At 54.2% G+C, this 15,760-nt stretch overlaps 1 protein-coding gene across 1 annotated transcript; it reads left to right on the plus strand.

Moving 5' to 3' along the window:
- Positions 1-112: 112 nt before the first annotated feature.
- PRRT3 (proline rich transmembrane protein 3) lies at positions 113-15,401 on the plus strand. The gene is given in 6 exon segments (XM_044452113.1): positions 113-352; positions 2,668-3,958; positions 6,144-6,287; positions 12,102-12,442; positions 12,444-13,928; positions 13,930-15,401. Coding segments are annotated over 5 exon segments (3,318 nt in total). The 5' UTR covers positions 113-352; positions 2,668-2,727; the 3' UTR covers positions 14,047-15,401.
- Positions 15,402-15,760: the final 359 nt, after the last annotated feature.

Genomic DNA, 15,760 nt, shown 5'->3' on the forward strand with positions numbered 1-15,760 from the left:
GAGTGCGAATCCCGACGCCGGGTGCTCGTCCTCCTCCTCCGCTCCCTCCCGTGCGCCCTCCTCTCCTCCGCCAGCCTGACTCGCTGCTGGGGGCTTGAAGACGTCAAGCAGATCAACACTCGTCCGTGGAAGTAGCGGGGGCTTGATTTACCGCAGGCTGCCGCTGCTCGCAGCGCAGTTTCTCCGGAGGCGGAGGCGGAGGCGGCGGCGGAGGAGGAGAGAGAGCGCTGCCGGAGCTAGTTACGGGTCGCCCAGCGCAGAGCAGAAACGGGTCGCTTCAGAACGCGCAGGACAGAGGGCCCCTTCCCGGGGATGGCCGGAGGGAGGGTGCCTCTGCACGACAGCAGCCGAGGTAAGCAGCCTGCGCACCCTCCGACTGTGCGGGCCCGCTCCGACAGGAGGATGCGGCGGCTCCGGTCCCTGCCGCGGAAAGGAGCCTGCGGGCGTCCTCGCTGGCGCTGTCTCCGGGGAGACGCGGGCTGCCTGCGAGGCGAGGAGCGTTGCGAGCGCTGGGGCGCCCGGACGCCGCGCGCATTCGTGACCTTGGACGCGGAGGCACCCGCCGGCTCCCCGCCTTGGCCGCGCAGCAGGGGCGCCCGCAGTTGCCCGCTCACTGCTTCACCCCGGGACACATCTTGCTCTCACCACTCGTCGTCATTGCCTCCTGCCACGCAGCTGGCCCTCCCTCCTTTGCCATTTGCTTTACCAGGCTTCCCCAGCCAAGTCTTGGACAACAACTACCATCATTCCCCTGCCAGCAGGCCAATGACCAGGCTGGCTGGGGAGGGCATCACGTCTAGGGAATGACAGCATTTGGACAGGTCAGAAGCTGACAAGAAGACTCCAGGCAGGGAGGGGGTGCAGGTATATGTGGAAGGGAGAGTATGTTTCACTTTACCAGAGCTCTGTATTCCTTGTGAAGTATTCTGGCTCTTGGGGGACACAACGAGGAGGGAAGGATTGCATTAAAGAGAGACCAGGTCCTTGCTAAATGTTCCAGGCAAGATGGGTGAAGCTGTCAGGAGACGCCATTTGTGCAATCTTGTGTTTTTGTGATTACACACCACTGACATAACACTTCTCTTACATCAAATCAAGCAGGTTTTATTTATTTCGTTTACTATATTTATATCATGCCTTTTTTCCTTTTGCAAGGAACCCAAGGTGGTTTACATGGCCCTCCTCCTCTTTTTATCCCTACAACTCTATGAGGCAGGCTAGACTGAGTCAATGCCTAGCTCAAAATCAGTGAGCTTCATTGCTGAGTGGGGGCTAGAACCCAGGTTCTTCCAGTTCAAAGCTCTGACCACTACACCACACCAGCTCTCAAGTTGACAATCATTATTCCCATTTTGCAGATAGGGGAACTGGGGCTGGAAAACAGGAATTTGGCTCAGGGCCAATACTCAAAGATCTTGACTGTATGGAAATTTGTACCCAGGTTCACATTTCACTCTCTGTCCCACTGAGTGAGCCATGCTAACCCTGTTACATGAAAATAGGCTGTGCTAGCTTATGGAAAGGATTCTGTAGACAGATGAAAACTCATTCTGAAATATTGAATGCCTCTTGTATGGAGTAACCTTTATCGAACGGCGGAAACAAGGGGTATCAGTGGGGTCTTCTGAAACGTGGGGAATTCCACATCCTCCTGCCTCTTTACTGTGTGGCTTGGGAAGGGTTAAAGTGCTGCAGGATTCTAGGCTCCAATCACTGGTACCGGACTCTGCTAGCTTGGTCTGAGCATCCCCATTGTTGAGCTGCCTTGGAAAGAGAGCCAGATGCCCAAGGTGAACTTGCATGTGCTGCAGGGAATCAGTGCACTGCGGGGCTTCGGTACCAGCCATAGGACCATATGGGAAATGGGGGGCAAGCCATTTTGGAGGGGCCAAGCAATCACCTGCATCCTCTGAGGTATGTGCTTAGCTTGCTGTCTTCCAGTTGTGGCAGGTCTCAGATTCAGTTCCTAGTATCTCCTGTCTCTGCAGGCACAGGAAAGACCTCTGAGGTGCTGCCTAACCCTAACTCTGGGCTCATACAGAGCAGGCAGCCTCTTGCATAACTCCACTTCCTCAGTAAGGTCTATGCTAGTCCGAGAGAGCAGCTGCCGGTCCAATGCAAGGCGCTGCCCCATCAGGCCAGAAGAATGCCTCAGGGAACGCTGCACTGCTGTGCACCTGGGCTCGCTTGCGGCTGGTGCAACCACCACGGCACGGGTCAGCATTCGGGGCAGCTGCGGCCCTGCATGTGGTTCCCTGTAAGGCTGCCCCTTACAGGGTGAGGAGGGGATATGAAGCTGCTGTCCTGGGGCAGGAGAGAAGCATCTGCGCAGCCTTGGGGGGACGAACAGCGTGTGACTCCATCTTCATGTTTGCCTCCATGTGTCTTGGCACGAGTGCAGCCATGCACAAACATGTGCTTCTGCTTGCCTGCAGCTCTCTGCGTTCCAATCTTGGCCACTTCTCTCTCTTTTGTCACTCCAGTGTTTTGCTCACAGCCAGCTCCCAGCTTAACCCTGCTCTGCCCTGACCAGGCGCCCATGCCGCCAGCTGCTTCCTTCGGCTCAGTCCCCCTTGCAAAGCCCCACCTCTGCTCCTCGCCTGCGACTGCCCTCAGACAGACCTCTTCCCCACCCGACTCCACCCTCACAATGTTCCTGTCCCACAGGGTGAAGCACGAGAGCCTCTAACAACGCTGGATGCTGCGCTGCGCTGCCTTGCATCAGAGATGGCTGCTGTGGGCTTGTTCCTTGCCTGGAGCCTGCTCCTACCAGCGCTGCACCTGGCTTTCCACCTTCCCAGCCAGGACAGCCCTGCCTGGGATCGTCCCTCCGCTCCCACCCCAGAGCTGCCTCGATCGAACGACCCTTCTCAGGAGCCTCTCCTAAGCGCTCCCTCAGCATCCTATTCAGAGCCCATCTCCAGTGGTGATGGAGGACCAAGTGATGAGAACTGGACAGGGGCCAGACCCACTCTCCATCCTGGGACTTTGGCTCCCACCGTGCCCTTTGTCCTTCCTGCAACTACTGGGCAGGCAGGCTTGCCTACTGATGCTTCTGGACAAAACTCAGCCCCACATTCCTCCATGGTGAGTGACTTCGGGCTGCCCACAGTAGGCCTCGCCAGGGTGCAGGCAGGGCCTGAGAACATGAGCCTCGTCACTTTGGAGCCAAGGCCAGAGCAGGGAAAGCCACCGCTTTCTCTTCCTAGGCCGGCCACTGAGCCTACAAGAATCGTTCCCATCACGACAGCTTCTCTGCCTGCACCAGCCAGCACACAGCAGGCCTCAGACTTACCTGCCTCCCAGGAGGAAGCCACATGGAATCACCACCAAGCAGTACCCAAAGATGTCCTCATGGCGACCACACGAAGTCCCAAGCCCACAGTGTCCACCATCCCCTTGGGGACACTGCCTGCTGAGAGGTCCCCCGTCCAGTGGATGGCAACTGAGGGCCCGGCTGTTAGGGGCCAGAGTTCCACGGGGCAGCTGGTGATCAGGGGACCTGAGCAGGAGCTGCTGGGCAGGAATGCGACCACCGTCAAATATTTAGCCTCATACAGGAGCACTCAGATTTACGGTGGCCCTCAGGACCAAGAGGGACCCTCTCCCTCTCCTTTCAGACCCACCCAGGCTGCTGGACATACCCAGACTCCACTTGGGCCATGGAGGGGCGCTGTGCCTGTGGCTTCCACCTCCCAGCCCGCACAGGTCACCACCGCAGCGAGCCGGCCAAATGGGAAAGGCCCACGGCTTAGTCCCAGCCCAGGTAGTTCCCATCAACCACCCTCGGAGGAACTCCTCCCAAGCCATTCCAGCCTTTCGCCAACAGGGGGCAGGACAGTTGCCCGTGAAAGAAGCACCCGCTGGAGCCTCGCGGTTGAGGCGACGCAGCAGCCGGCACCGCGGGATGTGGCTGGGGCTGGAAGGACGCCCGTCCAAGGCAACGCTGCCACCCCAGGTAGGTTTCGGGTTTGGATGGTTAAGGAAAGAGTGCAGAACATCTTTCAGACCGAGCACCAAATTCCATTTCAGAAAAGCTTTCAGGGCTACATTCCAGCCCAAAGTAGAAAAAGAAAGGGGGGAAAATTCGTGCAGTAATTTAAAGCGTTACTGCTTAGTAAATAAGCCTTAGGAAAAGATACTTCAATCTCTGGGGAATTGCTCAGATTCTGGGAAACCACGAAAGGACTCATGGTCGAGGAAGGAGGGCAAGGCCAGAGGAAGCGGGCCTGGCAGGCCAGGGATCGCGGAAGGGCTGAATTCGCCTGAGTACCTCTGCCTCAGTTCCTGATTGCATTGCCCGGCCCCGCTCCGCTGCCACCGCTCCCTCGCCCGTCCCTCTTGCTCTGTGCATGGGAGACCGACAGGGGCAGCACGTGTGAAAGGATGTACAGGGCTGAAGCTAACCAGGCCGAATTGGGGGCGGAGAAGAGGGCTGCCGTTAGGAAATGGAGGCAAGATCATGAGGAGACTGGGCGAACAGAACAGGAAATGGCTGCAGGGGGACTTGGGGCATAGCGGAGTGAAGGGAAGAGAATGAAGGTAGAAATCTGCCACAAATCATGCACATCATATAAAGTATATCTGCAGGTCAGTTTAGGCCTGCCTAAACTAAAACGCTTCAATCAGGCTGCAAAACGCTATTATGCATTAAGCAGGCGAAGACACAACATTCCAGCCCCTGCAATGCAAATCGGTGCTGCTTTAATGTTCCATACTTTTTGTTTACTGTTTGTTGATGCAAAACCATGGGAGAACCAGCAGTCACCTATCACTCCTCTAATAGCGAGCTCAGGCAGTGCATGCTAGAAACGGAGCCAAAATGGGGCTGTTTGAGGAGCAAGATCAGGATATAAGCATGCTCAGGGGAACCCCAAGGTTTCAGTACATTATTTTATATTAAATTTAAGCAGGCAACCTGTCCTCCCTCAAACCAGCCAAACAAATACTGGACATATTCAGTAGCTGCAAAATGTTGATGTTGGCTGGAAAAGAAAATCTGAGATGAGGAAAATCAAATGGAATGGAGTATCCTGGGAGTGCAAGGCTGACTGGAGCTCTTGCTTGGCTGCAGGTCCAACTTGTTTCTTCCAGTTGTCACTCCCCGTTTTAATATGTCCCCACAGGGGCGGAAAGATGCTTGGATTGTGTTGACTGGGAATGTTGTATGTGCATAGGGACGACAGAGAATGAGGTGGCTAGATGGAGTTACTGAAGCAGTCAATGTGAGCTTAAGTGGACTCTGGGGGATGGTGGAGGACAGGAAGGCCTGGAGGAATGTTGTCCATGGGGTCGCGATGGGTCTGACATGACTTCGAGACTAACAACAAGCATCGTGGAGTAGGAGGAATGGGGCTGCCCTAAGCTTGCCTCTGCAGAGGGTAAATAGCCAGGTGGCTGGTTGGGGTGCAGTTAAGATAATTACGTTGCTAGTGTGGTGATGAAGTCAGGTTCAGTTGTTGGAAATTGCACGGGTGGCAAAGAGGCTAGGAGGAACAGTAATGGGAATTGCCTTTTTGGCTGCAGAGTGTTATGAATAGCATAGCATAGCCCAGTTTATTATTAGTTGAGCGTTGCTTATTTTTTGAGATGTTCTTGCCGCAAGCAAAAGATACAAATATTTTAAAATGCCATTATTATTATTCCACTGTATTTATATCTTGCCAGTTGTCCTCTTGAGAGCAACCCAGGATGGTTTACATAGCAACATTTTATCCTCACAACAACAACCCTGTGAAGTAGGTTAGACTGAGAGGGAGTCACTGGCCCAAAGGCATCCATTCATGGCTGAGCAGGGGCTAGAACTGGATCTCCTGGGTCCTGACTCCAACACTCAGGCCACTACACCAGCTCTCAGTGACACAAATCAAATCAAGTGCGGATCTTCCCTAAACCAGGGGCATCTCATTCCTCCTCCACTTGGAATGCCTGTTGGAGTGATGTTGCACAGGCTGTGGGTTCTCTTGGAACTTCTTCCTCTGCCTGTGTCAGCAAAGCCTCTGGGAGGAACTAGAGCAGCTGCTTGAGATGGGAGCTGGTGTGGGGGGGGCGGGGGGAGGGGAGCTTATTTTGCACAAGCTAGGATGGCATGGAGAGAGATTGCTGGCTGCTGGCTCCACCCAAGGCCTCTTCCTCTCTTTCAGGCTTCGGGGTAGCCATTGATGTTGCAGAACCCCAGCGTGTCCGTGGCGCCGTAGTCCCTAGGATCCCTGCGACTTATGTCGGCGCCTCTACTCCTGGACAGGGCACCTCTGTGGTGGGGAATGGCCCCGGAACCAGGCATCCAGGTGAGTGAGAGCAGAACCACAAATACATTTTTCAAGGGTTGAAGGAGCACACTGATGGATCATGGCAAAGGCTTGTCCATACTGAGCCTTCATTCCCTGCCGTGGCCAATTTGATGCCCCTGGGAAGCCCAGAAGTGGGCCTTGAAGGCAGTTGCCCTTTTCCATCACCGTTCCCTAGCAACAGCAATTCAGAGATAGACTGCAGGAGTGCAGAACTTCAGGACCTTGGGCCAAATGCTTCCCACCTGGGCTCCCCAGTTGCTGCCCCTCTTCCCCTGGCCTCACCCCTTCCCTTCAACTTGCCAGTACAGACATTTATTTCTGTATGGCCCAACAGCCGAAGGTCTTTGGGCAGTGTACATCAATTAATAAAATACAGTAGAAACTAATACCAGAATCATAAAATTTCTCTCCAGATATTTGAAAACCAAAATTGAAAACATTTTGTGGATGTTATACTTTGTAAAGCCTTTTTGGAGGGGAAAGATGAAATAGTCACGACTGGTGATTCTACTATGTTTCCTCATGGTCTATGGGCTGAAGCTGTTTAAGAGTGTCTTACTAGGATCTGGCTGACCATGTTCAACTCACCACTCAGCCATGATGCTTGCTGGTCATTCTCAGGCTAGTTACTCTCTCTGCCTAATGTAACCAACTTCACAGGGCTGTTGTGAAGATAAAAGGATTGGGGGAGAGAAATTTTGGATTTATTAGCTGTGCTCTCTATCTATCTATCTGGATAAATATCTTTAATAGACTGGCTAGAATTTAATAATGGTAGATGAAGGCAAATTGAGAGCAAGTTTCATTTTAGGGATTTTCTTCAAAATAAAACTAGCTAGTTGTAACATGTTCCCTTCTCCAAATAGTGAGCAATGTAATGTATAGTTTGATTCTGAATATATCATATGATCAAGTTTTGTCTCATATTTGGCCTGTTGGCTCTCTTCTGCCTTCCTTTCTCCTCCTCCATCTATTACATGCTTCCACTGTTGAAATTCTAAGTGGAAGCTCCTCAGGGCAAAGACTCCTCCCTCCCTCCCTCCTTCCTTAACAATGTTCCTGGGAGTGCCAGGAACATTGCCAGTGCTCTATTAATAATAGAGCATAATAATAGATTTGAAATGTTACTGAAGGAAGGGAATTGCATTACTGATGGACTTTAGTTTCAAAGCAGGTTTTAAACTGGCAGTTGCAGCAAAAATTGTGAACATACTGGTATCATTCTTCTCCTGAAGGTAATGATGTGTTCTGTCACAGCGGCAGAATGATGAGTTGCACTGGGCACTGCTCTGAGTATTGCAGTGGTTGAATGCCCTGAAGTACTAGACTCAAACTTTCAACTTCCCTTTGCAAGGAGTTCTAGCCACGGAATGGAGACATGAGTTCAGATCCCTTGGCTACATGCAGGGAGCCCTGAGCTTACTCCCTGGGGTTGCGTGTGGTGGTGGGGAGGCGGAGTCGTCCCCCCCCCCCCATTTACCTTCTGTACTGGGCCCTTTGTTACTTGTTTTTTAAGACTATGCATAGGGGGACATGATTGAAGGCATCAAGAGATGGAGCATGCAGAGTTCATGAAAAGCAAGCTGCCTTCTTCCCATAGCTGTGTCTTTAGTCTCTGGCAACTCCTGGCAACAGATCTTGGAGAAAGGCCTTTACTTTGGTGAGCTGCTGTTGGCCAAAATAAATGGGCTAGATCAAGGTGCTTGACCTGCAGCCTAGCAGCCAAGTCTAGTCCACCCAAGGTCCCAGTCCAGCCCTCTAGGGCTCTCCAGAAGAACACATCTCCTTAAATCAGCAGAAAGTTCCCCCTAGTTGGCTGGTGGCTTCTCAGCCCTTTCACAATTTCTTCCCCATTCTAAGAGGCTGAAAGGCCTCTCCAGCGACTTAGCTGCAGGCCATAAGAAAATGCTGTAAGTGAAAATATGCTGGCATTTTTGGCCGTTTAACCCCACTGCTTCCACTTTCAGCCCTGCCCAACTGTTGTTGGCCCATTCCACCACGGGGATGCGGCTCCCAAAAGCTTCTCCAAAACGGTATTCAACCATCCGGCTGAAAGAGGAGCAACTCCTCCGGGCTGGGCAGACTGATGCTCTGGACTTGGGCCCCAGCTGCACCACATGGAGCTCAGGGCCAGGAGCATCCCCTTCCCCGTCTGCCAGGCAGACATATGGCAGCTCCACCATGTCAAGGCAGGCAGGCAAGTGTCTGTGCCTTCTCTGGAGCCTGTTCTGAAGCTCTGCCCTAGATGCGCACACAGGGCTTTGATGGGCTGGCAGGGATGCCGTGTGAGGGAGCAAATTCTGTCCTGAATGGATTGTTTCATAGGCAGCAGGGGGTGCTGGTTATATTGAGCGTAGTGCCGCTTTCAATCAGGGTAATCTCTCAACCTGATTAGTGCTAATGCATCCCCACCACACCTCCCTGAGGAACCTTTCCCAGAAGACTCTGTTGAATGTTCCTGGGAGGGCAGGAAGAAGCTGCCCCGTGCACAGTCAGCCTGAGCAACTTTGCTCTCTTTGGTGGCGATTCCTGCATCTATGAAGTGTGCACTATGCAACAGTCAGAAACTCTAGTTGTTGTTCTGGCTGGGCCTAAAGTTGCCACCTTCTTATTTCCCTGGTAGGGTCACACAAGCCTTAGACAGGCAGAAATTCAACAGATGAAGCTTCTCACATCACTCCAGCTAGCTGGCTAGAGAAGTGAGTTGCCTGCCTGCCCAGAAGGCAAGGTGGTAAATGTAGGCATGTGGTGGGGAGCCAAGATCCTATCCCAGCACCTCTGGAAATGGGGCTCAGACCATCTTTATTTACAAGTTCTTTGAGCAAAAGCAGTTAACACATTTTCAGATTATGTTACCCCTCCACCAAAACTGGACTAGAAACTTCCTCTGTTGTTAGGTACTGAGGCAATGCTGTGGAGGAAAAGGAGTCAAAGGCAAAAACCCAGCGCTCTTTGCCTCTTCCCTTGCCCGTTTTGTTTCTGCTGCCAGCTTCCCTTCCTTTCACTGCTTTTGGCTTCTCCCCTCCTTTCACTGTTTCCTTGCCCAGAGTACACCCCCCCCCCCCGTTTCTTCCTGTGCTGTGCCTTGGGCTCACAGCATGAGCACATGAGGCTGAGATTCTGTGTGCTCGCTTGCGCTCTCCCTCCCTCTCCCTCCCTCCCTCCCTCCCTCCCTCCCTCTCTCTCTCTCTCTCTCTCTCTCTCTCTCACACACACACACACACACACACACACACACACACACTCTTTTTGCAAGGATTTCCCATTTCAGTATTGGATACAGATGTTTTCTGGACCAGAGATATTTAACTGGTTCTTCAGCCAGCAACGTGGCTCCCTACCATTAACAAATCATACACACTCATACTCTTCACCTTTAGAAATGGATGTCAGCTGCCCATCACCTGACACTGTAACCTTTGCAGCCATGCAGTTTCTTCTCCTGTATATCAACCAGATGTCTTCCAGTTGTACCATAGGGCATGTGCTGGTCAGGAATGAGGGAAGCTGTCATCCAAGGCATGAGTAGGGGCCTGGTTCAAGAAAGGGTGCCCTGGATACTCTTTTCCTGCTAATCTTGCACTGGCACCTGCTTTTCAGCATCGCTCTCTGGTGGCACCATGCCCAGCTTTACTCTGTGAAAGACCTTCGGTTGTCAGTGGTTTAAAGCTCTGCGTTTCCCTCCAGGCGGCTGGGCCCAAAGGCTTTCGTGTTCTTAAGCATGGCTGGCAAGAGCAGGTTCCCTCTTGCGGCTGCCATGGTTCTCCATGCTGTAGCCTCCGGCTCTTCTCAGCAGTGGTCTGGGCTTGCTGTACTCCTGACTGTTCTGCAAAGATTCCCCTGATCTCTCCCTCCCGCCCAGCTTTGCAACCTGCAACAAAATGTTGCAGTGCAGAGTATTTCTGTTTGAGGTTCCAGCCAGGCACCCAAACCTCTTCTAGGATACCCCATTCCACCACCATTCAAACAGTCAGCCATTTGGGGGGCACTCAGTATTTGTGGGGGGTGGGACAGGGACAGTTCTGCCCCTTTGGGTTTTTTCCCCTTTAAAAAAACCACAACAATACCCGGGGTTTCCCCAACCTGCTAATACCTCTCTCTGTGCCTGGCTAATGCATTTTTGACTTCATAAAGGATCAGTTCCAGAGAATCAAGTTTGCTCTCAGTCCAGAGTATTATTAGTTACCATTACAGCATATTTTGCCTGCAGAGCATTTTCTGTTTCTCCAGTCCCCTCTGGAGTCACCCTGCCTAGTATTGCCAGGTGGCGGGATAGTGAAGGGGGAGGAAGGCAGTGAATGAGGCTCAGGGTCAGGCACCTGCTGTTCGGCAGATGGGCAGCTGAAGCTCTTCTTTTAACTTGGCTGACATTGCTTTGCATTTGGAAGGGAGAGAAATATCCGAGTCCTGCCCCTGCATTCATCTCCCCTCCCCTCCCGCCCAGATGACTCCAAGAGATGCGTCCCGTGCAGAAGGGCTTCACCCCCTGGCATGCCTGGTGAACGTATTTCAGGCACGCGCCAGACTAGGAAGACTCTCTCCGCCTGAGACCTGGGGGAGCAGATGCCACTCACTAGTTTCCCAAGCTGTGTGCCATTGGAGAACAGTTAGCATGCTTCCACTGTAATTAATTAATTCAATAATCCTGGGAACACAACACAGAATGCAGGGCGAGGAGGAGGCAGGGACCCGAGAGTCTTCGCAAGCACTGTCTGTGCATTTCGAAAACAATCTGCGTCAAGGTGAGCCAAATTCTGCCCCAAGCTGCATTCTGCAACTTGATGTACGCTCCATGAATTACGCCGAGTGGCCTATTTTTGCTTCTTTTGTATCATATACTCTGCTATTAGTCATCTTGGGGAGGAGCACAGAGCTTGGCAAGACTTTGAAGCCATCCCAGCCACCGGAATGCTTATTCACGCCCCCGCCCCACCCCGTGTCGCACCCCTCTGGGACTTCATGCTGCATTTACCACATGCTTTCAGCAGATAGCTATTTTCAATGCCATCTGCAACAGTAAGGGATCTCTATTCTGCCACCACCACCTCCTCCCATGTTACTTTTAAAGGTAGATTCTGCATAATTTTATTTATTTATTCAATTTGTATGCCGCCCGAGTGGCAAATGCCCTCAGGGCAGTTTACAATTATAAAGCCAAACAAGAACAAGGAAACAACTTCATCATTATCATCATACAGGTATTAAATAATGCAACATTAAACAACAAAAACATTAAAATACAAGAAACATTAAGGGACCGGCAGCAAACTATTTTTTATTGTATTTCTTTTTTGTATTTTTGAGAAATTGTTGTGAACTGCCCAGAGAGCTTTGGCCATTGGGTGGAATAAGGAAGAAAAGAAAAATGACTTGTTAAAGGTTGAATGTCGGCCTAAAGAAGGAGTTGCCAGCCTGGAATCCAAACGGATACAGTGAGAAGAATAGGTGGGTTTCCCTGGGAAGCCCCTTCCTCAGATGGGGAGGGGCACTCCCAAAAGAGCAGGCATTTTCCCTGGCAGCCGCCCACAGCAGCCCTGCAGGCAGGAGCACCCAGAGAAGAGGCCCTGAAGACCCTCCTAGCAGGTGGGCAGGCGCAGGTGGGAGACGGTGCTCCGTGAGTGAGATAGGCAGGCTCAAGCTGAAGGTGGGTTTTAGGTCCATCGGCAGCAGCGATATTTAGGCAGATGGGAAATGCAGATTTTGCTGCCTGTCTTTTCCTGTGCCTAAGCAAAAATGTGCCACTGTTTTCTGGGGGGTGGGGGGTGTCTTTCTGGCCCTCTCTGTCCCAATGAGCCTGTTCCTCCTTTGCAGATGCATCTGGGACCCGGCTCCCCAGGCAGAGCAGCACTGTGACCTACACCACATCTGACCGCCTCCTGGCTACTCCGCGCCGGGGCCTGATCCGGGTCACCACTCAGAGAGCCCTGAAAGCCCCGCAGCTCACCCGCCCGCAGCCCACCCCGCCTGCCGGGCCGCCTGCCTCCAGCCCCGCCTGCCCGCGCCTCGGCAGCGCCTGCAGCCAGCTGCGGCCCAACCAGACCATGCTGCGCTGGGGGGACCTGGCACAGACACTGAGCTTTGCCTGGCCGCTGCACGTCTACGGCTCCAGCGTGCTCTTCCTGCTGCTTGGCCTGCTGAGCCTGGCCTGCGCGGGGGGGCTCCCTCGCCCTGCGTGTGCCGCATCTCCCGTACGTCATGGTCGCCTCCGCCCTGCTGCTGCTCTTCGCCGTCCTGCGGGCCGCCTCCTTCCTGGCCGACCCCTACGGCTCCCGAGGCTGGCTGCCCACCTGGGCCGTGCGGGTGCTGCACACGGCCCCCTTCCCGCTCCTGCTGAACACGTTCGTGGTGCTCCTGCTCCGCCTTGTCCAGCAGGCCCGCCTGCAGGTCTTGCCCCCAAAGTGGCAGAGCCTCCCCATCTGGGCCACCCTGGGGGCCGTGCACAGTGCCGCCCTCCTGATGGCCGACCTGTTCTCCCCCCCACTGCACCCGGCCGTGCCAGTGGGTCTGCACGTGCTCTCCGGCACTGCTGGCATCGGCCTCCTGCCCGCCGCCATCTTTGTGTACTGGCAGCTGCGGCGGGGCCTGACGGGCGAAGGCACCCCAGAGCCCGGGGTGTGGAGTGGGGCCTGGGTGCTGATGGCGAGCGGCGGGGTGGTGCTGCCCTGCTGCGGGCTGCAGTTCTATGGGGTGCTGTGGCTCACAGGGCTCCTGGGCCAGCGGGACCTTTTCACGTGGGGCTGGTGGCTCACGCAGTTCTGGTCCCGGATCGGGGAGCTGCTGCTCTCCTTCGCCCTGCTCTTCCTGGCATGGCAGGCCCTTTGCCAGCGCTACGGGTCCGGGGAGCACTCCTGCTGGACCAAGCTCACACGCTACTTCTGCAGCTACCGCAAAGCCGAGGCACCAGAGTACCCCAACAACTGCTATGACTGGACTGGCAGCGTCCTGGAGAAGGTGCCCAACAACGACATCAGTAAGAACCTGATCCGGAACCCTCCCGGCAGCGGGCGCGTCTGGGCCCTCAAGGACAGCAACGAATTGCGGGCGGTCGCCAGCCAGGGCTCCAGCCCATCCCCCGTGCACCCGGTCTACAGTCCCAAGTGCCCCAATGCGGCCGCGGCCACCGTGGGACGCTCCTACACCAGCATCTGCTTCGAGCGGGATTCGGTTCTTTCCTTGGCAGAGCTGGAGTTCCGGCCTCCCTCGCCCATCAACCTGAGCCGCAGCATCGACGAGGCCCTCTTCCGCGAGCACTTGGTGCGTGACTCCATTTTCCTGCGCTCCAGCCTCCATTTTCCATCCCGCCTGGCCCGCCAGGACTCCTGCTCCTCGCTGCGGGGCGACTGTTCCACCCTCTCCCACACAGCACAGCCCCTGCTGGCTCGACCGCGCCGCAGCAGCGACCCAGACTGCCTGTACAGCTTGGCGCGGGCCAGCTCCATGGGGGAGCTCACCACGCAGAGCCGGGGCCTGGGCAGCGAGCCCCCAACGGACTCTTCCTTCGACAGCTTCTCCCGCACCTCCTTCTCCCGCGCCTCCCTCAAGATCAGTTGGAACCCCTGGCGCCACGGCCTGTCGTCCCCCGAGAGCCTGCCGCCAGAGGAGCTGCCCAGCCAGGCCCAGCTGCTGCCCGACGGGGCCCCCCCCAGCCCCATCCAGCAGTGCCCCAAATTCTGAGCGTGAGGCCCGGAAGAGTTTCCTGGCCCTCAGCAAGCAGGTGGATTCCCGCAGCCTCTCGAGCGACACCATCGAGTTGTGAGACCCAGCGTGCTGTCTGCACTGGCCCCCACAGCGTGCCGTCTGGCTGCTGGCTGAGGGGATGGAGCGGGAGAGGAAAACTTCGATGGAGCCGCTTTGTTGTTGCAAAGAGTGGGGAGGAAGAGTCCCGTTTCCCCTTAAAAGCCATGCGGCTTCTTCTGCCCTAAGCAGGCCCAGGAGCGGCCCCTCACATAATAGCCCAAATAAGGTGCTGGGCTTTTCCTGTGGTGGCTGCCACTGAATCCCTTGTCCCAGCCCTCCACACCTGTCGGCCATGCACTTAGCACTAGCCAGCCACCTAGTCCGCCAAGTTCTGCCGTGCCAGCAACTGGCAGGTGTCTGGACCCCACCTGGGGGAGTAGTAGGGGGCAGTGGGGTGGGACAGTTGCTAAGTCTCTGACCCCAAGAGGCTCAGCCTGCACTTTGCGACTGGTGGTGCCCTTGCTTGTTGCAGAGAGGTGCACAGAGTTGTGGCTGGGAAGGAGCTGGGCAAAGGTTGCCAAAGACCATTGCGGCGGCGGCGGCAAACCCAGAAGGGAAAGCGGAAGACGGGTAGCTCAGTGATGGAGAGCATGGTATGCATGCAGAATGTCCCATGCTCCTTCATTGGCATCTCCTGCTGAAAGCATCTCAAGTCCCAGGGCTGGGAAAGGCTTTCTTCCTCTGAGACCTTGTCGGGGGAGTGCCTGTCAGAAGCAGGTAATACTTGTCTCAGTCCGTATAAGGAGGCTGCTTCACAGGCGCCTGTGCGGCTGTGTCTCTCTGTGATGCTGCAAATCACAGTCAAGGTTTCCAGTTTAAAATCCATAGTCCAAAATGGGATGATTCACATGGATGCTGGAAAAGTTAATCTCTCATTTGCATTTTCTGAAACAGAAAATAAATGCTTGAGTGACATGACTGGAGTGGAAAAGGTGACTCCATGGAACTGGCTTCTTTTATCAAAAACCTTGACGAACCCCCCTCCCACATATAGACACCTGGTTTATGTTTCAGTGTGCTAGAATATGGCTCTTAAGAACTCCTATCACCTTTCATGACCCTTTGTCCATGGCTTTGTCTCTAGGCTCATCCCTTGTGTCCTTTTAAACTTGCAAGAAATTGCTTGAAATTCAAAACTTGTCCGGTGTTGCCAAGTTGGAGGAGAAACAAAGCAGAAGATGAAGGAAGAATGTGGTTTTGCCAGAGGAGGGCTTCCCATAGCACAAATTCTACTTGCCCCGGGGTCTTATCTCTCGCTGCTGTGGTCAGGGCGGGGAAATAGTGCTTGGGCAGAGCAGTGTCTGGACAGGGTACTGCCGAAGGTCACACAGTCTGTTTGTGCCAAAAAGAAATAAACCCTTTGCTGGGGATGTCTCTGCGCCTTTCTTACTCCTGCTTACTCGTTACTCATACCTTTCTTGTGTCAAAGCATGCACAGCAGAGTAGCAGAGATTCCCCTCCCTGCCAGTGCTGAAATGCTCGGTCATCCTGCCACCTGGACCCCCTCCAGAAAGCTTCAATGAAGTAATCTTCCGATTGCTTCCTTCCTCTGTGCTGCTTAGCTCTGCAAAGAGGAAGAAGACTCCGCAGGGTCCATCTTCATAGCGGTCATCAGGGACAGTAAATAAATTCCTCATGCAGGAAGGCGAAGTGAAGCGACCAAGCAGAAAGGGTGTGATGTGGCGGGTGCTGCTCTCCATAATTCCAGTGCCCAAGATGCACTTTGATAATGT

This window comes from Varanus komodoensis, unplaced genomic scaffold (genome assembly GCF_004798865.1).
Source record: "Varanus komodoensis strain SLA01 unplaced genomic scaffold, ASM479886v1 scaffold6_4, whole genome shotgun sequence".
Lineage (NCBI taxonomy): Eukaryota > Metazoa > Chordata > Lepidosauria > Squamata > Varanidae > Varanus > Varanus komodoensis.